This window comes from Pungitius pungitius, chromosome 19 (assembly GCF_949316345.1).
Source record: "Pungitius pungitius chromosome 19, fPunPun2.1, whole genome shotgun sequence".
NCBI classification, from domain to species: domain Eukaryota; kingdom Metazoa; phylum Chordata; class Actinopteri; order Perciformes; family Gasterosteidae; genus Pungitius; species Pungitius pungitius.
Window position 1 is genome coordinate 8,709,612 of NC_084918.1, and position 25,948 is coordinate 8,735,559.

Below are 25,948 nucleotides of genomic sequence, written 5' to 3' on the forward strand. Positions count from 1 at the left end.
AATGCTTCAACCACGACATGTTCCCCAAGGACCGACATCCTTGAGGAGATTGAATAAATGAAAGCATGTGGGGACGCAGTGTACAAGCTATATACACCGTTTGACGGTTTCATTGTTAGATGAAAAAATGTCCTGCTCCTATAAATATTTCTATTGATACGTTTAATTACCTTTTTTGACTTGGCCAGCTCTGAGCTTTGTCGCCTCAGCTGTAGTGTGACTATATTAGGTGGAATATTCTGAAATATTAATTGTAAAAACATGTAGGGGTGCCTGGTCCTATCTCTGTCTGCTGTGGTCTGATGTGGAAATGAGCTCCAGTCTGAGTCACTGAGATAATGACTGGAGCTGAGAGACGGAAGAGGGAGAAAAAAAAGGGTGGGAGCAGCTGTGCAAGCACTACGGGTCAAGTCTCTCTGTGCGGACCGGACACTTCCCTCTCAGTACTCCATCTGTAAAATTATTCCTAAGGATGCATGTACACATGCATGAACTAGGTGTCAACTTGTTCCTCTCTTTACGGATATCTGTGGGGTAGAGACAGGGCATGCACTTCGACAGCTCCCTCTGTGTGTGTTTGTGTGTGTGTGTTTTTGTACCTCCTCTCCTGTTGAGCTTCGCATATCCGGGTGCATAGCCGTTGGAGAACACGGACGAGCTGGTGAAGGCTGTGTGAGGCAGAGGAGAAGCTAGAGCCTCATCACACTTCTCTGTGCACGTAGAGAGAAGATGAAGAGGGAGAGGAACAGATAAGACGGAGTAGGAGAGATGAAAAGAAATGGGAAGAAAAAAGAAAACAGGGAAAATTAGTTGTACTCTATGTAAATTAGAATGTACTGTATGAATCCATGCTAAACATCCATTTATGCTAATAAATTAGTCCACCGAGTGGTTGAAGTAGTTCTAGATCACAAAATTGCTCATTAAATGTTAAAGAAATTACTAGGATGGGACCTTTTTAACTCCAGTACTTTCACCTGAAAAGCCTGTAGTGTTGTGTTTTTCACATTACGTCAGTGCTTTGTCAGAACTCAGGAGTGTAAGGTGAAGAGTCCACTATTACTAGTAAGCTGGACTTTTAGCCAGATAAGGATGCATAGTCGATTTTGAAAAGAGGACAAAAATACATGTTAGTTCATGAAGTTAAACAGCGGATTGCACCGATTCAAGTAGATCAGGTTCTCCTAAATGAGATGTTCCGACATTGTTCTTCCATCATTTTAAGGACAAACCAATTCATTTGACATCAGTGGTCGACTATGGTCCCATACAAGCAATGCCAAGGCAGACATTTGTGTGTAGTCATGGACTAAAGCCTACATTCCATTTAATACCACAACCAATGTAATACTGTTAAAGAGAAGACCAAAAAGAGTGGATAGTGCATATTTTGTGTGAATTAGCTGTTGTTTTATAAAGCACTGAATGGTATTAGGTGAAAAACACACAATACTAATCTCCTCCCCCATAATGAGTGTGGCACAGGTGTGCCTTTGAGCTCACATTTGATTGAATCCAATTAAAGGCATTATTTCCTACGGTTCAATTGGCTGACAATTATTTTGAACTCCTGTTGTACATGGATGGATGTTGGTTCCTTCAATATCATGCTTGCATGTTACATGCTGTGAGAAGCTAATTTCTGAAAATCATTCACAACGAATAAAAGAGGATGAACATTTAATAGTAAATACAGAAGCTTTTCGATGGCCTTTTCTGCAGATTATCCCAAATGCAATTATGATGTTAATGTCACACATAGTTCCACCTGTCTGGTAGAATGAAGAGTGGATGCAATGACCTGGAAAGGTCAAGAGGAATACAGTCGGAAAGATAAGTGCTGTATTGCTCTTCTGTCAAAGCCAACAACTCAAAATAAATCGGAGAAAGCGACTACAGATGCGTAATGTATGCAGGAGAAAAAAAAAGGCAGCAAAAGTCATCTAGAACAAATACATAAATATATATTCCTGTCATACACACAAACTATCATGAAGTCATTTTCCCTCCACCCGCTCAATTCACCCCTTTCACTCACTCACACGCACAAACACTCACCTCTCCCAGTACATAAGGTTTCACACAGAGAGAAATTGTGAATGGTCTGTCAGGCCGGGCAGGCAGTCAATAGCTCTTTGTCATGCCTCCCGGAGTAAGTGTGTGTGTGTGTGTTTGAGTGTGTATGAGGGAGTCAGGTCTGGATGAAAGGGGAATTGTTTGTGCCTCTGTCCATGTGTATGTACAATATACTGTATCTAGGTGCAGTATATTGTGGGTAAAAGTCAAAGCCGTGTTACCTTTTTGGGCTGTTGCGGTGGTAGCCCCATAACTGTGTGTCACAGTGGGGCCCACACAGAAAAAAAATAACATTATTAAAGCACGGTATGTATGCATATTGGAGTGTGTGTGTGTCTGAGTGCGCGCGTGTGTGTGCTCGAAAGGGGGAAATGCCCTGCAGCCTTCCTCCTTGTCCATACTTTACGTCTCTTTTGACAGGATACACACACACACACTGAGGCTCACTAAACACACACAATGTACCGAGGTCTGTGGCACATAGATGTTGAGCTGCCATAGCAGTAACATATAGTGGTTCCTGGCTCACGCCCACCGTGATGCATCATGGGGAGTGTCGAAAGAAATGGGGTTGCCCAGAGTGATTCTATTTATAAATAAACTGTACTTCCACTGTGTCACAAAGTGGGCATGAGGGGTTACAGGACCTTTGCAAGTGTTGATTACCAGATTATCTGACTTCTTGTGACTTGACGTTAAGTGGGAACACCTTGTGATGTGTTCCTGCTCATCTCCTCCTGAAAGCGCGCGCCTCTCACGCACCAGCTACATTTTTGGGTCATGATTAAATACATTCTTTTGCCTTCAACTAATAAAAAGTCTCTCCGGACTAGGGTTGGGTTCTAAGAACCGGTGCCATACACGTCCGAAACGCTACGCAGATTTCGGCGCTTGACTTTTGGGGCCTGAGCCGATTGAAAAACTGTATTTAGACAACTCATAGCCTACCGCTTGTGTAGCTACAGCAGCCAGCTAGTCACCTACCTTATATCTATATCTATTTAACTAAGTCAATGTTCCCCCTACCGTTATTAAAGGCTGGAAGTTCTTTCTGGACCGCACCGCAGTTCCGCCCGCTGGACACAAGTGCGCGCGCTTACATACGTGAGCACGCTCCCACCAGCAGACACGGAGCGCGCGCGCGCGCCCCCCCCAAAAATGTTTTGTCATAACGTCGCATTGAGCTACAGACACATGACTTCATTTCCTAACGCGAATGACGGGAGATCGTTTGATTCTTTTCGTTTTGTCATGCAGCAAAGAGTTAACTAAATCCATAATAAATCGTGTAACACGGCAAAAAAAACCTTTATGCTCTCGTGCTTAATGTAGCTCTTCTGTGTCGCACCTGCTGCAATTACTACGTAAATAAATCAAGACAAACAAGGAGCGTCATCTAACATCTTTCTTTTTTCACACAAAATCTAGAATGGAATGATGGAGGATTTTGCTGGCAGGAAATCACAGCAGGCTTTCTTTGATTTAATTTGATGTGCGATTAACTCATTATAACAGCTACAACTCATATGGTCTTAGGTCATTCGAGAGTCATTTCACTTTCAAATGAATTACTCCGTTGTTATTGGTAAGTCTGCCGTAGAGATTTTGGGAAGTGCATGTTTGCTCAGTGTAAAAAGTAAAGTGATTTGTGACTAGACGGTATTACACATTCATGAATGCAGACCAAACAGTCATATGCTCCATACTTGAGTTTGAGATTGTGGTTGCTGATATTTGCCAATGTCCGAAGTGCAAAATATTCTTTGTATGTCCATGTACGTAAGGGCAAGCAAATGACTACAATATCCAATTGCAAATGTCAGCCTATTCCCCGGAGAGCAAGAGACAGATAGTTTCACGCATGATGATATGATCAGAAAAGAAAAACTGGTAGGTGCAGTGAGGAAGAGCGAGGCAGATGAGATAAAACAGATACAAGAGAGGAAGTCGACGGGATATGGGAGCAAAGAAAAATGACTTGCAACCAAAAAAATGTCTTTGTGGCATTTCCGGGCGACGTAAATAACTAGAACAGAAAAATATGAAAACATGTGTCATCTGGCTGTCGCCATTGGGGACCAGAGCAATGGATAGACAGGGTTTGGCTACCTTGTTCAAAGGGTTTTACATCGCAGCCACATCTCCACATTCAGGGGGAAATTCATGACCCTCTTAACTTGGCATAAACCTACTGATTGATGCATGCATTTTACTGTATTTTAAAATGGTTTAATAATGCAGGAGCGCTGGGTTGCTATTTGTTTAGCGGAGCAGTTTGAGGAGCATTTCACCCATCGTTGGTATTTTTAGGATTGCAGTTTCTTGTTGTCTTGTTCTTTCAGGTTTAGTGCCCGCAGAGCCCGAACAATCCTTTCGTAAACCCGCCAATCGCTGCTCTCCCCCCAGACTGCTGAGCGGACTGGCAAAAGACAAACCTCCGTCTTTATTTAACGCCTGTGAAACCATTGTGTGAGGACTTTTAGTTTGGATCTGTCAAGTCTGTCCTCTCAACAACACAGAATGCTGAAGTTTGGGGACTTTAGGGCCTTTTTCTGGACTCAAGTCATGGACGCAGTGGTAGCTGTCGAAAGTGCCAGCAGCTGCATGGAGATGCAGTCTGGCTCGCCGAACTGCCAGCACGTCTCCGTCGGCTCAGGCCTCTGGTCTCTGGTGTGGCCGGGAGCAGCCTGGGCCTCTGCGTTCTGTTCTCCAACATTAACGCTTCAATTAGACACCGTCCATCTGGAGCAGATTGAGAGGTGGTCTCTAAATAAATATTGCTTTTCTGTAATATTCATAACTCAGTCTATGAATATTACATAATTATCTATCATCTTGGATATTTTTGTCCGATTTCCATCAGTCGATGAGGTTTTCTTCTATTGGATTATTCTGTCAATGGTACTATTTAGTAAGCACTCCCTTTTGATATATTTAAATGTTTTTTATACTTGTCAGTTGTCGACAGACCATTAACACAGATTTGATTTCTACTTTGCTTTCTAAAGTAAACAAAAGCACCATAAAACCTGTGAACCACTTGCAGTACACTCCCTGTTGAACTGTATTGATATATATATTAGCACAAATTCTTTGAATAGTTGTCCAATCTGGCATGCTCTGATTTCAAAACGGCTTTGAAAAGTGGAGAAAAGCTTCTCCACCTTTTTCCATTGGTCACAAAAAATACTTTTTAAAGCGGTCAAATGGCCACTCGCTAATTAGCACAAAGTTACATATGCGCGTTGTCATGTACACCTGAAATGGCGCGACAGCAGCTCCCTAGTGGCCTCGGCAAAGAGCTATTGTACACAAATTAACAGATGTTCCAGGGCATTCATTAATAAGCATTACAGATGGTTGTTGCTACCATTTGCCAGTGTCTTCACTCACAAGCAGAAGTTGGGAAGTAAGCACAAGTATCACTCATTGTATAACATGATATAGTCATCGACACCACAGCAGGCTTTCTGCTGTATTTTAATGTGCATTTAGATTAATACATTTTTTGCAAATGTTTATGAGGAATGGTTTCTTATCATTTCACCTAATCCACTGCCAGTAACCCAATGGCTAACTAACCTCGATCCTTAAATAATTATATATTCAGTTACTTTGCAATAGTAAAAGAAAACTTTCTCCTGTGTGAAACCTCAGGGATGCAAATACTGTGCTTTGGACAATGACAAATGTAAGATGTAATTATAACTGTCATTTGTTCACAATGAAACAAAAAAAACGTATTTGACAGCTGCCAGACAGTTTTGCATTGTATAAAAAGACTGAAGCAATTGTGTTAGCATCTTGTATTGAAAATACCGTCCAGCCGCTGTCCTACGAACACAACCCCATGCAGCAAGCGTCTGATACTTATTCACAAAGCAGCATTAAACTCTCTTCTAACAGTGTCAAAGTGCACTCCGTCGTTCCATAGTTAGTTAGAAACATAATTCATTCTATTAAGGTGAGAATTTTTATCTGGTAAAAAAATTACATATACACTTCATATGTAGTTACACACCCTGTATCACTATAATTTAAAAACAAAGTTAAACCATGTACCTTTCTGCACAGGGAAACCAGATAGCAGTGGAGTGAATAACAATCATTGAGACCCCAGGGGGAGAACCCATTCAATTTCAAATCACACATCATCCCACTGGGAATAAAAATGACCATTTAACTCTGTGACAATGCACTTAATGTGAAATTTTCTCTGTTAGTATTGGCAAAGTAAGGGGCGGGAATCGTATTTCTAAATAAATGAAATCCTAAGAGGAAAAGATATTAGGTTTAGGTTTTACCATTGCTTAAGTTATACACTGAGCTCTTGAACAAAGGGGTGAGATGCCCCCCTCCCCCCCTCTCCCTCCCTCCCGCTCCATATTTAGAAATATATGCTATGCACATGTCAATCACTTTGCCCGGAAGGAGGTCAAGGACACAGGTTTGCACACGCAGAGACCGAGTTATCCCTAAAAATACTTTAGCAAATTTGTCATGTTAGTATTAAGCAACACACACACACACACACACACACACACACACACACACACACACACACACACACACACACACACACACACACACACACACACACACACACACACAGGCAGAAAAGTAGAACTGCTTGTTGAACAGCATGACAGTAGCTATGTATGAGGTCGGGAGAGGTCTTGACGTTGGTTATTATCACCTGTCCGTCTGCCTCTGAATCACATGACACTGACAGCTAGGAAAAAGACAGCTATGTGTTGCGGTGAGGTGACTGGTGTGTGGCACGCCGCTGTGTCACCAATGAGCTCTGTGCGCCTGACAGCACAGCCACTTGATTATAATTATACATTTGATCAAATATAAAATAAGAAAGAACACATCATGATACAATTGTAAGCCATATTGTTCAGCCCTATTTGTTATTAAATCTTTAAATCTATTCATTTCTTTCACCCTTCTTACATCCTTCTGTATTTTTCCCCCTTTTCTATGTGTTTTCTTTAAGTTTATATGTAAGTGGGGTTTGTCTACTCTCTCTCTTGATATGTATGTATATATATATATATATATATAAATAAATTATTTTTCTCACCGCGCATTATACAATTTGATTCCGTCTTATTTCTTTTTCACCCCTTCCATCCTGTGCCTTTTGCAATCACACGTCCACTACCCACCACCACCCTTGGACTAGCCAGCTCTTTGCTTGAGCTGTTAATCTAAATGTTTTCGTCCAGAATCCTTTTTCATGTCCTGGAACCCTCACCAAACATTTTTTGTCAACAGATCCGGTGCCCTGTGCCCATGTGTGTGCGGAGCAGACTCATAATGAGACATTCTGAATGAAGCCATCACACATAAAGACGGACATCCACCAACAGTCCTTTTTACAAAACGCAGAGCTGAGCTTCATCAGAAAATGCAAAAGAATGGGAAGGATAATCAATGCTGGTGAATCTTAGATTCTTGGCCATATTTAATGACTTCCAAAGGCAACGGCCAAGAGACACATTACACAACCGTCAGTGGTTACTTTATGAGATGTGTGGGAAGGATCTTTTACAACCAACATTTGGTCTCAACAAGCATTTTAAAATGTCAAAAGCCACTTTTCCACAGTGTGGCATTCAATTTGCAAAATTCATCATTTACATAAAACACCTCATCGGAAACCAAACATTATTTCCACCCTCCTTCAAAGAATCCTTAAATTATCTCACAGCAGGTCCATCTCTTCTAATTAGTTCCTAATCCAGTTAGTTTGTTTTATGTAACAACGGCCAACACTTTATTCAGTTCGATCAAGAACAGTGTTTTATAATATATTGCGGGGGCATCCCCCACAATGCATGGTGGTTACATGGAGATCCGATTTGTCCGTACCCATGAAAAATGTAAACCCAGGGGAAACACTGAATAACGTAACCATGGACCCAGCTCAAATAACCTTTTTGGCTCTGCTGTTTTAGTTCATATATTATTTATCCGGGTAATTAAAGAGCTACTCAGGATGACTGATTCCGTGTCATTGGTAATCCATGGAGCCTTGGGCTGGTTTAAGGGTGGTCTGCGGTGGCCAAAAGGTCTCCCTGGATGGAATCATCCGGTGCTGGATTTTGGGCACAGGGGCGTATGAATACATGCTGTTTTAGTTGAGGGAGAAAGGGAGAAACATAAAGTAGGTAGGAGGGATGTTATATAATGTCTTACTAATATCAACCATGACTCATCTAAAGGGATAAGTAAAGTGAGTGGTCAAGTATACACGTGGCACACGTTACACAATTATTATGAGAAATCCAGCCACATTGCTTTTCTCACTACGTTTAAACAGCAAACAAAATCATAATGACACATGACCACTGTAGATCCAGATGAAGATACACAGACCAGGTTCTGCATACACAACAGTGTGACCCAAAGGGACACAAGTTGTTGTAATACCAAACAAACACAGCTTATACAAGTCTTGCTCCATCAATTGAAACTTGAGAGTCAGAAGGAGAGGTCTACAGGCGATGTGCACAATGTGACACGGAGGATCGCCAATCCCCATCTAAGGTCACTGACCAGACCCCAACACTCTGGTTGCCCGTTCTATTAACATTCAAAAACATTATAACCATATTCTCTGACACTCTGAATCCCAAATGAACAACACCTCTCCACCGTGCGCCCCTGTCTCTATAGCCGTCACTCTGTGTTTTGAGAGCGAGCACAAAGAAATGGCAGGATGAAGAGAGAGGGAGACACTATTTAAATAGAATTACAGTATGTGCGAGTATGGCACAAGGAATAGCGGAAAGAAAAACAGAAAGCATTGTAAGTGGGAGTGTGTGTGTCCGTGTTGCAATGTTCACCTGTCAAGCAGAACAAAGAACAACCAATTACTGAAATGTGGCGAGCTTAAGTGACTCTCATAGACAGGGTGTGTGTGGCGGGGGCGAAATCCATACATGAAAGGGCAGGGAAAATTTGCGCCACATCTTTTATTCAATTTGCATTCACAATCTGACTGCAATTAGCAACTGATGGAAGTGAGCAACTCATTATGCAGCCGACTACTGACACTTTCCAGTCCCATTCTTTGAGTGAAGGAGAGTTGAATTCATCGGCAGGTACAGAAATTACATTTGAATGGGGTTGGTTGTTTTACAGAAAAACTATTTATTTAAAAATGAAAAAGGTAAGGAATGGGACCTCTCTGTTTAATTCTGCATATTGTACAAAATAAATAATTCAAGCCAGGGCAAAGCCGATTAATGCAGCAGAGACATCTGCCCCAGTCCAGCAACTTGTTCTGCATAAGCACACATTTGAACGGGTGGAAAGCATAAAGCATAGATGGAAACGGCTAATAATTCACCAGAATCCCAAGGTAACTGCCCTGTAATGCACACTATAAATGTTATATATATATATATATATATAAAATAAAGAAGGGCATTACCAGCACACTTTTAGTGAGTAGACCACAATCGATTTCTATGCTTTTTTCCCCTCCAATTCCTTTGTTTATTTGTCGCTTTTTTTGTCTATCAATTGAACATTTTTCTAAGTGATGACGAGTTGACCAACTCAAACTGGTCATTGTATTTTACAGATAGTTAAAGTAACCCAACCGCCCGTCTCTCAGCCAGCCAAACTGTTTTTTTATTGGACCGGCACTTTCTGATGATGCCAAGCATTCCTCCGATAATGGCCGAACTGGGCTTCCAGACTCTTGCACCTTAAAGGCACATTCGGTTGGCAAAGCAGGATCAAACATCTTGGGCTGAAATTTCCTATATTCTGTGATGCATGTTTTTTCATACTAACATTACAGAAAAGAGAGAAGAATATGGTGGCCAACTGTATTTCCTTTCGGAGCAGTTAACACTGTGGTTCAATGCTCTCAGCAACAGAGGGTCATTCATTACATCTCCTGGTTCGTCAGGTGGGAATGGCTTTCATTTCCGAGGCCATTAAAATACCATCATGCACAGACTCTACCGAGATTTGGGATTCTGGCTCAATATTTAGTGACTATAGGGCTGAAAGAGTAAAAAGATGGTTCAAAGCACAGTGCTATCTTTGGAAAGGTCATAACCACTGTGTTGTGTTCTTGAGAACAAACAAAAATGGATACTATGACTAACATAACCAATACAGAATTATCAGTATCAATATAATCAGACTACATATGAATATTCAGTTTGTTCAACGCGACTGAAAGCTAATTGGATATTTTTCTATTTTTCTGTTAAAGGAAAAAGGAGTATTGGGAAAGTGAGTGTTACATTAATGACTATGAAGCAGTTTACAGTATTTTGAAAAGGAACTTTGTGGCAGTTTCAATTAGATTGATAAGCATCCTCCATCATGGCCAAAGTTAAATGGATCTGGACGATCTATACATGCATATACACTCTACGCGGCTGGATTCCAATTAAAAACTGGTCCTGAGCAAGTTAATTCATTTATGTTACAGAAACCCCTGATTGCTTAGGGTAGTACAAAACAGAGTTCAACAGTACAAGTGAGAAGTGGGGTGCATCGGAATAGTACAACAAGTTGAGGTAGAAGGCAAGTTCAAGGCACTTCAGGCTTCATTTTTCAGAACCAAAGGTTGCCTCCTGCTCTAACATCAAACACGCACACACAGAAACAAACACACTACTCCCTGCATTGAGGAACTGTGGCTTGACATCCCATGTGTGAAATTGTCTCTGGTACATTGTACACAGAAAAGAACTACAGCGATTAAATTTAACAAAACAAATATGTTTGCAATTGCCTTTTATGTGTGTATGCGTGCATGTGTGCAAGTGTAACAAGTACCAAAAATACATTTGTATTACATTACCAAACATTTCCCAGTGTACAACAATATCGAACCCTGGGCTGGTCCATTATAGTTCCAGTGAATGTGCACTTGACTTCCATGTAACTTAATGGACGTTTTAACAGAAACAAACGAAGGGAGAGAAACATTCACATACAACGAAATACTAAATATTGCACAGTTTGTGTAAAACTATTTCACTGTGAACACACAAACTGTGTTAGAATATTCAGAGAATAACAGACTGGTCTGAATTGGCCTCAGTCATTTCCTCTAGAAGTAAGGGAGACATTGTGAGCCTCTGTCCCTTCTCCTGTGTGCTCATAAAAGAAGATTGGTTGCCAATCTGGCAACCGAAGCTCATAATATCCCTCCTCCTCCTACACTGCACTCCTTTGTAAGCCCTAAACTCTACCTTACCGAGAAACAATATGTTGTGACAGGAAGAAGGGACAAAAGAGTAGGGCCAAAACAAAGCAGCAGGATACAAAAAGGACACGTGTATGTCAAAATCCTGCATGCATACACTAGATATGCATATACCCTATTCATTTGGCTTGAAACCAGTCCAATGCAGGTGTCCAACATGGCTGGTTTACCTCACAGAACGTGGGTTCTGAGCAGTGGCTGGTAGGAAGAGAGAGTGTCACAATGAAGACAGTCTGGCAGAGGCAGGAAGACACAATGTTATATATTAACTTTCTAAATCCAATATCAAATATGATGATCAAATCTTAATCATATGACATTCACATATCAAATATTAAGAAATAGGTTTAATTATGTGAAAGTAATACAATTAATAAAAAGGGCAGAGATTGATTTGATAATTTTCATTACTTTTAGTGAGCTGAGAGGGCAAAAAAACGTTTGGAGAGGCAGTTTAATTCATCCTTCCAATTCATGCATGTAAATGAGATGAGCAGCAATATACATGAAGTGTTGGTCATATATGATACGCTCACACCCATTACTTAGGCAATCCATCTATCTCATGAGCAGTTTGTACTACACACTAGAAGCCCGGAATCAGCACTAGGATTGTTTTGAACATTTCCCTTGTTAATAGTATTTCAAATGCAAAAAAAAGTCATCACACTGAGCCCACAACTGTGTCAGTCAACTTAAACTGCAATACGAATATTCCACTTCATGGGCTGATGTTGGAAGCTGTTTTTTCTTTCTTTGAAAAAAAACGATCTTGTGACCTTTGATAAATTAACAAAGTTTATAACATGGTGGCCAATAGATAAAAGCGATGCCCTTCAAACAGAAGGTCCAAATAGAAATCTGTTCATCATCATCCATTCGCCCTGTTGAAGTGTCCTTGAGCAGAATATTGCATCCCCACGAGGGCTTTGTGGGCATCATGCTGTAGCCGACCCTGACCATTGACTCATAGCTGTCCGTCACATATATCACCAGAGTAAACCTCTAAGAATAAATAACTATAGATTACTGACTGCTGTTGAGAATCAGTGTTAGAGATTGAACTGGAACAAGAAGCCCTTTGTAGGCTTTAGTTTCTGTCTTGGGTTAGCGGGAGGCAAAATGAGAAGGAGAAGGAGAGAATGGAGGACTGCACAACTTTTAAAATCAATAAGTCCATTTTTCACCAAATCTGCTGCTCTCCGAGACTGAGAAAGAGAGAGAGAGCGGGACGCAGGCAAGCAGGGTGTAAAATGAAGAAGAAGAAATACACCACTGTACAAGAGAGACGGGCGCAGACACAGAAACAGAAAGCCAGAAATGGGGAGATGTTGAAAGAATAAAAAAGGCGTAGGAAATTAAATATATTTCCAGTATCAAAGTTTGTGACACAAAGCCTTCTATTTTTCGACTAATTTAATTTAGTGTATAATGACTTCAGGCTCAGTCCAATGAACAAGCAGCAGACTCTGCTGCTTTCAGTGTGCACAGCACAGACACACATACAAATACGCATGTGCAAGTCACAAACCGGATCTTTACTTGTTAGATGCACTTACATATAGAATGTGCATGTGCACTCTCACGCTGAGGGAAGAGTAATTAGGGGTGAACTCTATTTGCTAACGACCTTCAGCTCCTAGACCCACAGTGGGCTGACAAATTAGGGTTCTCTCTCCCAGCTACGCACAGGCCTCTACAGGTTAATGGGAACCAGGGGGCTGAGTGTGTGTGTGTGTGTGTGTGTGTGTGTGTGTGTGTGTGTGCGCGCGCGGGTGAGACAATGCATTTGCTCATGTGTGTGAGGGTGTGCGCACCTCTACTGCCAGGCTAATGGAAACTCAAGCTGTGCTAAGCCCCTGCAGTGGCTGGAGTTCGCTAACAGGGATTTAGCATTGTTCTCCGTGTCAGTAATACCTGGCAGGCTTCATAGGAATTACCATTCCTCGTGTCCAAGCAATACAAAACAAGGCTTATGGCGGTTAGGTGTGTTTGTGCTGCGGCAATAAAGCACTAACTATGTTTGCTTATCGTGTATTAACTGATTAACAATAACCGCCGCTCTTAGATGAGACCTTGCTGCTAATGGAGAGGAATCGAAATTGATTCAATTTGTATCAGAAACGCTGTATAGTTGAGGTGTTATGGGAAGGCTCTGCAGATTTTCATCACCTTATATTGCTCTACTGTTCTTGTTTTAAAAACCTTTTTGTTATCTATTGCCTTTACCCTGTTGCCCCCTGATTTTTGCCGATCTTTCGCCAACACTACTGTAATCCTGTATGCCATCAGGCAATGGCTATCTTCTCCCTCTATAGGAAAAAAAAGTAAATGCCCAGAGAAGGAGACAGAGAGAAGGAAGAATGTAAAGTGTTGGGAAAAATGGAAGATTGTTAGTGATGCTCTTCAGCAATGGAATGGTAAACGTGAGTGATGATAATAATGGATTACCATGAATAACTGATGCACTCAAATTAAGAATCAAATCTCCAGCTACTTGTCTATTTTAAGTCCGTTTAGTCATCATAAAGTACACTACACATTGCTATATTGCTGTAAAACTGAAGGAAAGTGCAGTTACATCCCATGATGCCGCCACGGCAGGAGTAATTTCCTTCATGACAGGGTGACACACTAAAAGGTGTTGTTTACCCTGATGACAGGTGTGAGGTTTGATTTTCAGCCACACTGCAGGCGCCTGTCACCTGCACTTCCTCACCAAACAGCTCATAGTGGCGGCTTATTCTTTAGCAATTCCTTTTCTAAAATATTTAAAACTCTTCTAAACTCAACCAAACTAATAAAGTGACCAGCTCAACATTTACTGTAGCTTTTTCACAACAACTTAGGCATTTTACAGATGAATCCTTTGAAAACAAATTCATCATTATACTTAATGAATTAAATGTGCAACAAAGTGGTGCATTACTAATCTGAAAGCTTGCTTTCTTGGATTTGTGTTGATGAAGGTAGAAACCACATTGAGTCTAATGGTATTACACAAATTACTCAATGAGCCTTGATATATGTATGCTCCGTTCCAGAGGCCTGCTAGACCACACGGTCACAGACTGGCTCTGTTCCTCTGCAGGACCATGATGATGAACGGCAGTAGGCCGTTATCCTCTGGACTGATGTCACAGACGCAAAAACTAAGTTCATAGTTTACCATTATGTCACTTCAGTGGTCCAAATGTATGGGAACGGTTGGAAGGCAAAGAGGAGCTTAGTGGAGTGGATGTGAACAACAAAAAGAAAGTGAATCAGAATGATGTACACACATACAAAAAAATACACCAAAATACAGGTAGACATCTAAGGAGGACCATGACTATTTTGGACGATGAACCGTAATCTAATTATTCAGAGACAGCCTGAAAAACAGCCAAGAGGAAAAATGAAAGAGAAACCAAAGCAAAGCTTTTGCACAGATGTCAGACCTTCATCTTTAAAAACTTGCAGAGAAATACATTTTTAGTGGAAATATTACTTGTTTTGTTGCAACTTTTTGGTAATTAAAGATGATTCATTCTGAAATACCACTTCGAAGTGGGACAAATATGAAGAGTAGTTTGTCTCGCAGCTAATTAGCAGTGCAACCATGCAATATGCAAAACACACACTATCAAATGCAACAAGGAGATTACATTTGAGGCTTTGAAAAAGTTGCATTACATTTTTGAAAATAAGAAAAATAGTGTCTTTGTGTCATTTCCTAGCCAAGGCATAATGTTCTTTTTAAATTAACAGCATATCACATCATTAGCTGGCAATATTGTTCTGAGGTATTTTGCCCTTACATTACTACAAAATAATCTCCAAGGTCTCTCAGATATTTTCCACTGGGAAAAAGCATGAAATGAAAGCGTCTGTGATGCTATTTGGGGTCTGGAGTTAATGGTCTCAAGAGCCATTAACTCAAAGTTGTTTATTTTAACCAAACCATGCTCTGAACCGACTTTCGTTGTGGATGCAACAAAATAAATATCTCTTTGTGCATTTACTTAATGTCTTTACAGTGTATGAATCCCCACCTGAATTAAATTTCAAGAGAATTTCCATTTCATATTATTAAATACAGTATATGAACTGCCAAACATTATGATATTTTCAGTGACAAAATGTCATTGCTCAAGTTAGCATGACACTATTACTATAAAATATACATATCAATTACTTTAAAGTATCACCAATTTACAAGGACCAAATTTCAATGTAAATGAAAATCTGGTAAATTGATTGTATAGTGTGTTTATCAGTTTGTATTAACTGGTCAAACACACATGCACACAAAAACTACATTGTGTGCATGTGTGTGTATGCACTGGCAAATGCACACACGAGACTTCTCTCCTTACACCTCTCTTAATAATGTAAAATGACCACTCATGTTCAGGGATCTATAGAGGTAACTCCTAATTTAAATAGTGGTGGGACATTCAAAATAATGAATTCCCTACAGGGTTTCCCACAGCTTTATCAGTTGACCGTACAGTGAGTAAGCACACATTTCTTCCTGTGTGTCTTTCACACCTTGTTTCATCCCGCCGCTCTGATCTGCTCAGTGTGGGTGTGCGCGTGCATGTGCGTGATTGATGGAGCTGCAGTGCTATACTGCAGTGAGAGACAGAGAGGCTGGGTCAGAGCGCAGGAAGAGTGAGTAAATGCCGAGCGGCAGGCATTGAAGGGAGATTGCAGGTACTACAGGGAAGTGCAGAGGACTGAAGATGAGTAAGGGAGAGGAGAGGAGGAGGTTGGTTGAAGGACAAAAGGCCCTCTGTACATTAAAACCCTAAAAAAAACAGGTCCCAGAATGCATTTGTTGGAGCTCATAAAAAAAAATAACAAGAAAACCCAAACAGCCTATTTGATGATGCACTAAAAAAAAGGCACATGGCCAGAACAGCAATGTTAGCTCAGTTTCACAGGGGGGAGGGGGGGGGGGCAAACACACACGTGCTATTGACAAAATTTATTCAGAAAGCAGTATTAATTTCACCCGTCACAGATGGAGTAACAAGTTAAGGTTTGACGTGGGTGACAGACACCAAAGAACTAGGGGATGGTATTTCACCTCTAGCACCGGGTCCACACAATCTAAATGTACAGCTATCCGGGGACTGTATGGTCCATGTACTTTCAGAAATGAGAAAACTAATATTTTCTCCCAGCCATCAGAAGACTACTTTGTCGGGGGGGGTGAAGGGGGAGCAGGTCTGTTTGAGTTAGTTAGCCCACTGGGACCTTGGCTTCTTGAGGAGTTGCAGCATTTATTCCCAAACAGCCAAAACTGCACATGCACCCGCACAGATATATTACTGCTGACTCAATACTTAGTTGGACCACACACACTCTCTCGCTTCTCTCAACGGCACCTGACCCTTTACAAAAGGATGTTGCTAATTGAAACACACATAATAGCTCAAAAGAAAAAAATGGCCTCGTAATACACTGTCGGAGACCCTGATGTTTGATTTCAGAATCTCCACATTCTAAAATAATCTTAGAACTGGTTTTCAATGCTTGCGCCCAAGGTCACTGACGTGTTGATGTCTTTTCTTTTGGGTCCCTCTTTTTTTTGTCATTCTAGTATTGCGTATCCCATCCTGAGTCCATGTGCTCGCCACTAAAGATGTATCATCTACAGCATGATGGAGCGGTAACAGATGTAGAGGGAGGAGAGTAAGAAAATTGAGAGAAATGTTGCAGCAATGAAAGAGGGGACCGACAACGCTAGAGTACAGTATGTAAACCCTGGGGGGGGGGGGCATATGGGAACTCACAGTTCTTAGATACGATGTACAGACTTGAAATCCCTGAAAGAGAGCTGGGGAATAGATTTAACATTGACTTTTCCTTCCAGTCTTAAAATAGTGTCAGGCTTTAGAGTTGCAAGGTTGTTTTTTCCTCAACTTCTTCCCTTGTCCAATCGAACTGGACACACAGGGAGGCATGTAAAAGAAAACTTTGTAAACGGTTGTAAAAAAGAGGAGAAATAAAAGAAATGCACGTCCACAATGAATCCAAACCCAACTAACTTCCTAAATCTTCCTGGTGTTGCTGAATCATATGAGGGTTAGGGTTAAGCATCATAAGCATCCCATCATAAATACTGACAGGCTTGCATGATGGAAACGGGTTTGTCAGCCGCTGTGCTCGCCAAACAAGAGCAGTGAATTGTCTCCTATGGAATGACGTTGACTGACTAACAACGTGTTTGTTGCTCTTTGGGTGAATGCCGTGCGTGGACCACATCCTTTTCATAACATTTCCTATGAAAACATCTGTGAGAAAATTCAAGGGAAGAAGCAGCACAACAACAAAAGAAAAAGCCAAAACTATCTGATTTCCCGCATTTTTTTGTTGAGTAATCCAACCAAAGGAATTCCAACTTACAAGGTAAAATGATACAAGACTAGAAAACATCAAATCTGAATCAATTAATGAGACACCCAGCTGTGAAGAGCAGGTGTGAAGTAAAAGAGAAAAACTGCACTGAGCATTTCGTCCTCTTGTTGTTTTATTGAGAGAACAACGATCAATGACAATCTGTGAGGTGACATCAGAACCCCTTTCACTTCCAATCAGCCAGACATGAGAGTACGAGTCCGGTCCGTGTTGGCTGAACAGTTTTGCTGCTCGGGGAATTATTTTTAAAAGGGGACCTAATTAGTGGATGAAGAGAACCACTGGTATGTTTCAGGAGGAGTTAAACAAAACCAATAATATAATGGAAAATGTTAAAAGTCATTTAACATTTAATCATTGGGACAACACTATTTGTGCCAAAAAACGGCCTACTACACAAAACAGTCCCATTCATTTGAGAAATGGAGAGTGAAAGCTGTGAGTAAAGAGAAACAGATCATTTTCCCTCAGGAGATGATGATGATGATGATGAGTAGTCAGCAGCGCTCCCATGCGCAAACTGTCAAGGTTAACACATATTTAACAAGTATATCGTTTAGCATGTTGTCCCCCGTAGTTTAGCATGCAAGCATTTGTTAATTTGTGCTAGAAAAAAGACACATAGCAAAGACAGGTGGATATATCAACAGGTTTTTTTTAGTATATACAAGGGTACAGGATGAATGGAAATTTCACTTTCAAGGCAGGAATACATGTTTTTCTACGGTCTGGTTGGTATTGGCTGATTGGCATGAGGTGTATGCAACATGATTGAAAATCACTGGTTCCATTCTCATCCATGTAACGTCTAATTATGATTATGCAGGTGTACAGTGCAGACATTATAGCCTGCCACTTATCACTGAGACCCTGCTGATTCCCTCACCTCACTTTCCTTTGTTGCTGCTTGGATTAATTGAGAGCCTCATAAAACAGTATAAACATGTAATTATTGTCTTGGACTGGTTGAACTGTGAGAATGAAGTGTGTCGGATACCTAGAAACAGTAAAGAGTTGGTTGTCTTCCGGTGAAAATGAAATGTGGACGTGTCACGGGATCCAATAGCCTTTAATTGACGACGTTGACACCAATTTTTACTTTTAGAAAATATTTCAACCCCCTTTATCCTTGTGTTCTAGAAACATAAAAAAGCTCTTTTTTTACTAGCAATTATTTAGCAATTTTTCACAACTAGACAGATGGCACAGAGTTAAAGCAACATGCCAGTGATTGCTCTGGAATTTATCCCTTTGAGTTGCAGAAACTGGGGGACGTTAGAAAGAAGACAACAGCTGCTGCTTTGAGAAAGTCTCTACCGCTGGAAAACAACTCCTCTGGTACAGTGAATGTACAAAACCCTGAAATTACACCCGACATCGCAGACGAGACTCATATTTCGAATTAGAAAAGTGGGCAAAATGAAGAAGACAAAAACAGCAAGGAGAGATTTTGATTTCATTGCTTGTTCTCACAATAATTGGGTACTTCAGCTCAGAAAATATCCACTGAGCATACAGGGAAACGTAGGATGGGTTTTGATACTGTACACAGGTGCCTGTGCTGGGAGTAATGAGCACCTTTGCATATCCGAAGTTTAGCCTAACTTTGAGACAAAAATGTGTACAAATATTCTATAACGAGCCAAAAGGTAAAATAAAACGCAGCCGGGCAATATTTAGTGAGCACCTAAATGCAAATGCAATATAACTTCAGCCATATTTGACACAATCAGCATTATATCAGAATAAAGGGCTTCAGTTTCGTACACATCCTCAAATGAATAGCTAACCTAATTTAAGTGGTATTTGAAACACAAAGCAAACAGGGGCATATAAGCACACGGCAATTCACATTTACAGTATTAAGAATCTTTTAAATAATAAATTAGATGAAACTGAAATCTGATGTGCTGCTTCTAATAGTTATGGTTTTATATGGTGAAAACGTAGTACATCCCAAATATGATTCACCTTCACGGTAACCACAAAGAATGTCAGTAAATTTCATCTAAATGGAGCCGTTGGTTTCCCAGATAAAATGGCACGATCAAGGATCAAGGACCAAAATCTTTTGTAATCATCCTCTGGGAAACATGAAGTGTCACATAGAATTTCACGGTGAGCTCTGTGTAGCTTTCAGCCTACACAGTTCAAAGTGTAGAAACGATTTGTTCTGATTTACCTCCACGATTCCTTTTCAAAAAGTCCAGGGTTTTAATCTATTTCAACCACACATTACAGCAACCTCATCACATCCATGTGTGAAATCATTTCAACCTGAAAAAGCCACACTTGCAGGAACATTTTCAGTCACTCAGTGTCAAAGCTCAGCACCTCAAAGGCCAGTGTCACTCCTTGCCAACCTGTTGTCGCATAGCCATCACAATATCATACGGCATATCCATTGCTCATTTTGATTTCAGTGCATTAGACAGATGGGTTGGTCTATTTAGAGAGCGTGGGGCTGTTTGTAGCTTATAGAGCGCACGCATCTCCCACGCTTGCTGTTTAACTGACGCCGGAGCAGATTGTTTATGACAGCTTCCCCGGCTGCAAACACCAGACTGTGTGCTGCAGGACAGCTTCTATTACTGCACACATCACCACGTGCGCACACACACCTACACACAAACACTCACACGGCAACATTCACAGACTTACACGTGCAAAAATGGTAAGAGAAAATTCAGAGATCAAAGCACATGTTCGTACACATTTTCACCCACACCAGTGCATATGCATATATATATTGTAGAATGGAATATTAATACCATCTCACGTTCACGTATTCTTACTGATCCAGCCATCAGAGGCCGGCAGCCTTCTTTCTTCAGAGAGCACCGCTGGCTGCTCTGCCCTGCAGAGGGATGGATTGGACCATTTGTAAATTCTTCTCTTATGACTACTGTCCAAACAGTTTATCGTAGCAAGGATGTGAAATTTGTGACACAAAAAAAAGGAAGCTTTGTGAAGGGGAGGGTTGCATATTGAAAGGGATGTCAAAAAGATTCCTCACACTCAAAGTGAGTACGCGACCATTTGTGCCTAATATTTTAGTGCATGTGTCCTAAAAAAAAAAGGTATATGTCCCAATTAATCCAATTATACACATGCTTTGTGGGATATATTGTTATTAATTCATCATTTTTCATGTGGAAATGTGTGAAAATATATATTTCTAAAATCCATCAGAAACACAAGCACGTCCTTTAATTAGAGACTTGGTAGTACGTAATCAGTGGTCCATTCACATTTCTCTCAGCATGATTTCTCACCTCGTCTTATTAAAAGTGCTAATCACAAAAACACAATGTAGAGTAATGATGTCGGGAGGTATGATCCCTCTTAATTCCGACTGAAGAAAAGAACAGGTACTCTTGCATCGCAATCATCATCAAAGCTCCACCTTAAGGGCCAGGAACCTACTTGAGGTTGTTTATCGGTTAGACAGGGTCAGATGAATTTTCAGAGGTTGATTTACTTAATATATAAAATGTCCCAAATGAAATGAAATAATTCATTTGCTTCTTAAAACTGTATGTACATCAGCATCATATCTCGCTGGCAACCTATGAATGATCGTTTCTGCTTTTTTCCCCTCTCTGTGTTCCTCTGCCTCTCCTCTTTCCCCTCCGCCTCCCCGGCTTTGTGTGTCTCGCTGTTTTTTCGCTTGTTGTGTCAGTGTGACAGAAGGAGATGCAAGGCTGTTCCCGTCAAGACTGTGGATGAAACAGTCGACTGCGCGCTTGCGGGCTCAGTGAGTGTGCAGGCTGAGAGCCAGAACCTTTTCTTGTATGAGACTGTGCGCTGGTTCTAAGCGTGCATTGTTGTGCAATTGTGTGTCTGTGGGTGTGTGAGGAAGAGTGCTTGCACACAGTGTTGAGAGGAACGATGGCCCGACCTTCGTCTGTAACATCCCGAAGCATGTGTGCAGTAGTTTTCTTTTACCTTTTTAGTTTTTTTGTGGTTTATTTATGTTGTCTGTTATCAAAAGCGAAAGTTTAGCATTGAGTTGATCTGTAATTTCTGTGCGTATTTTGTGGCAAAAATCAAATATCACAATATTTTTGACAAAATACCTTTTTAGCGTTATTGTATCTACATCATAGGGTTGCCCGTTGGCCCTGGCAGTGGTGAAGGACAGCGTCGTTCAATCAGGGTTCTTTTTAATTTCTGCCAATCAGACGGGGCGGATTCTCAGTTAGGACGCAGTAAGGCGCCGTGTGCTGAAATGTCTGTTTCCTGTGCGTAATTTCAAACACTGTTCAGCAGCTCTGTAGCTTTGCTTTTCTCCCTGCTATATTCACATTTTCCTGGTCATTTATTTCTGTTTTTTTCTAATTATTATCTCATTAATATTATGCTCCAATTACTATAATTTCTCAGTACACAGTGTGAATTTGTATTCCCCTGGAATCCCAATGAAGTGGCTAAGGGGGTAAAGGTAAATAATGCAATAGCACAATCTGATGAGTCCAGAAATGACATTGAGAATACAGCCTTTAAAACCAGGGAAGGATACCTATGTCCTATTACTGTACGAACAATCCAAGAAATACCTTGTCTCATACCACGATAATGATATCAATTAAAATATAGTGGCCAACGAAACCCTGACGGTGCAAACTTTAACCAAAGCGTGAACACTGTCTATTTTCTCACCCTCACACTTATTGGATACAGCTCCTCGAGTTATTCTCTCCTGGGGTGAAAGCACTCTCTTTGGCCTTGTAGCTGTCACAATGGAAATGGTTAATTATAATTTCATTTTTTAGGTAGAAAAATATCCGGCGCTCTAAAAACCATCATTGTCTTACCATCGCAGAGATTGTTAAAAAATAAGGGTTCTTTGGAGAGGCATAGCTACGAGGATCAGATCCTCAGGTGAGGAATCAAAGTGAACGAACACACAAGGCGCAGCACTCACAATTTAATTTGTAGTACATATATTTCATGCTTAAAGTGTTGTGCGGTCTTAATGAGGTTTGTGTGGGAGATTTTTCAATGCAATGTTCACACCGTGGGTGTTGTGAGGCCTTTGTGATGACTATAACCATGATTAATGGTATATAAAAGTAGATCTAACGTGCAATTTAATGATGCAGTCACATTTTATTTTTCATTTTATTGATTCTTTGTATTCTTTAACTTCACTAGTTTTTATGTTTTCATCTATATTCATTTGATAATACCTTTAACCAGTAGTAGTGGGACCCCCACATACTACGCCGTATATATATATATCTCATTAATTCGGACCATGTTAAAATGTTGTGTACAGATAACATTTCGTTTAGATGACAATAACTAAATATTCAACGTGCGGACAGATTAAACTCATTGCTATCCCAAAACTAATGTTTGGCTTGTTTTTTTTTGGTGTGTCTGAACAAACCTCAAGGTATCTATGACCTTCATAATTTCCATTCAATTTGTATTTTGATTAAGTGAATTGGACAAACTACTCCACCGTGCTTTTATGGAGGTGATCAGCTATGTGGATTCTAGCATCCCAGAGCATTGAAGGTGCAAAAACACTGCGGACTGATGCATGGACGTACATTTATTCATTCACGATGAAACGTTTCCTAACTAAATACATGGGATGAGGATACCTTGGTTTAAGGTCTTGGCCAATACAGAGAACAGATCTAATCTAAAGTACTCATTACCCATCAGCATTATAATACAGGCTGTATTCCTCACTCTGAACAGTGTGTGGCTACTGAATCATTAAGATGATGCAATATCAATGTGCATATACGGTTCATGCATACTTGTCATGCAGATACAAGTGTTTTGCAGAGAAAACATGTTAAGGAATAATGGATCAAATGGAGAGTTAAAAGTCAACACAAGTCTGTATATATAAAATATAAAATATGCGCTACTAGGGTAAATAACTTAGATAAACAACAAGGTTTGACATACATTCATGTATACAAAACAATGGCCATGAAAAGAAAAAAGGTTGCGACAAAATGATAGGAACTCTTATGAGTAATAACTTTAAAGATGATTTAAAAAACCAAAAGATAAACGGAGGCGAGGGATTTTAAAAAGCTGGAGTGGAAGATATAATAGAGATGAGTAAACCACTCAACAGCCAGCAAAGGCTTGAATTTTCTCTGGAACTGTAGATAGGACAAAATTAATTGGTCGGAAGATCAAAGACATTTGGAGGTGCAGAGGAAGCAGAGTATTATGGAGCCTTGTGATAATCTGTACAAGAAGGGCAAGGGGAAAGAAGTTCTCAGATCCGTTGCTTTAGGGAGGATACCACTGACAAACGACTACGAAGCATCTCTGTGACTGTCAACCTCACGCTGTGGATAGTCCAAAGGAACATTTGATCAGATGTGTGAAGGGGAGGTGTAATACATATTACACAAAGGTGAGTATCAGAATAGAAGACTTGATCACGGTAAGGTGAGACAAAGTCAAAAACCTGAGGAGTCAAATCTGGAAACAAACCAACAATTGGAACAGTGTGTCTAGGATTAGTTGAAATATCTTTTTTTTTTAAACTCAAAAATACATATTCTATATAAATGATATTCATGTAACATTGCAACATATATGATATTCAGTCTAAAGCAATCTTGAGGTTTTGTGATTTCTGCACAATTGTGAAACTGTCTTATAATTTGTTATAACGCGTTGCACTAATATCTTAAAAATGACAGCTGTAATTCAAAGAGTGACTATATTATAATAGTTGTAATCAGCACAAATATTTTGTGTTGACATTTATACAGCTTCTGTATTTATGCCTTGTCTGGTTTTGACGGTGTTATTGATGGGACACACCCACCAATAATCAATAAAATACCTCACTCACTACTCCTTAGTGATAATTTGAAGAAAGAAAGAAAGTTTCATCATTGTAGCGGAATATATTTAATTATATTTAAATGCACAAAGGTGAGTTGTGCATTTTAAATGATTAAAAGACGTATTCTTCATTTACTAAGAAAGAAGAAGCATGGTAATCACGGCGCTTGTCTCAGATGTCCTGTTGTCCCTTTTTCTTCCTTCTAAATCCCTCCCATAAAACAAGGCATAAAGGCATCCATCAGATTCCTCCAACCAATCGGGTTGCTTCATCATAACGACCGCCTATACAATTCCTCCCTCTCCTTTGTCTCAATAATTAAAGCAGGTATCTAACCGTAAACCTCGGCCGATGGCCCGCGGTTGCAGGAACACACACAAACAGACACACACTTCCCGCGCCTCTTTATTTTCATATGTATTACATGCTGACTCCACATCCTCCGCCTCCCTTTCCATCTACCACTGTTTATTGACGGCAAAATCTCCACTCCACTCTCTCTGCTGGTCCATTGTCTTTTTTTTCTATCCCTCCCTTTCCAAGCAGAACAGGTGACTCATGCTGTAATTTGAATATTGATGTTTCCATTGCTGGCATAAGACGTTGGATAACGACAGCTATTGTGTAAACATAGTGTGGATTGGAGACAGTTGTGTTTATTGTGTGACAGTGTCTACCAGGCCCCTGGCACCATAACTGGTTTAACACAATCCCTCCAATAAAGCCGAATCCTCGGGCATGTTCCGCAGCAACTTTGAAAAGAGACACACTTAGCTCTTCTTCTTCTTCTTTGCTTTTTTTCATGCTGAGCCCCCGTCTAGCACTCCACACGCCTGTTTTTTTTAATATCTGAAATTGTACAATTCTCTGAGCGCCTTTTATTCCTGGAATGTGACACTGTACATAACCCGAGCAGGGAATATCCGATGTCTTTGTCTGCCCTCTTGTTTCTTTTATCAATTTCACTTTGTTTGTACAACTTTTAAATACATGTCTGCAATTTAACAGTTTTCTTTGTGCTCCTACTACTTCGTATTGGCGGTGAAGGTTTGTGTTAAGGTAAGTGTCAACTTGCCAACAGTTACTGAATAAATTTAATACCAATACATATGATACCATGCACAACACTACCTGTTATGGAGGATAAAAGTGCTCAGGAAGGATGTCAGAAGTCTGAGGATTGTATCACTATTCCCTAATAAAGAAGGCAGAGACCAGGTAAAAATCTCTTTGAAACCACAATGGGGAAAACACAAGTTTTAATTCTAAATTTCTGTGAATTCGGTCCCTCAATCAGAGACGGTTCTTCAACCAGTTTCCAAAAGCAGTTCTTTCTTCTCCGCACAATCTTGAATGCACTTAGACATACTTAAGACAAA

General features: G+C 40.4%; 1 protein-coding gene across 1 annotated transcript in view; it reads right to left on the reverse strand.

Annotated features, from left to right (window-relative positions):
- Positions 1–4,241, reverse strand: part of cntnap2a (contactin associated protein 2a) — a 159,200-nt gene extending 154,959 nt beyond the window's left edge. The window contains exons 1-3 of the mRNA XM_037456600.2: positions 4,205–4,241; positions 3,103–3,171; positions 600–710 (exon numbers count right to left, since the gene is read on the reverse strand). Coding sequence (XP_037312497.1) covers positions 600–710; positions 3,103–3,171; positions 4,205–4,241 — 217 coding nt within the window. The remainder of the gene's footprint in view (positions 1–599; positions 711–3,102; positions 3,172–4,204) is intronic.
- Between the last annotated feature and the right edge of the window lie 21,707 nt (positions 4,242–25,948).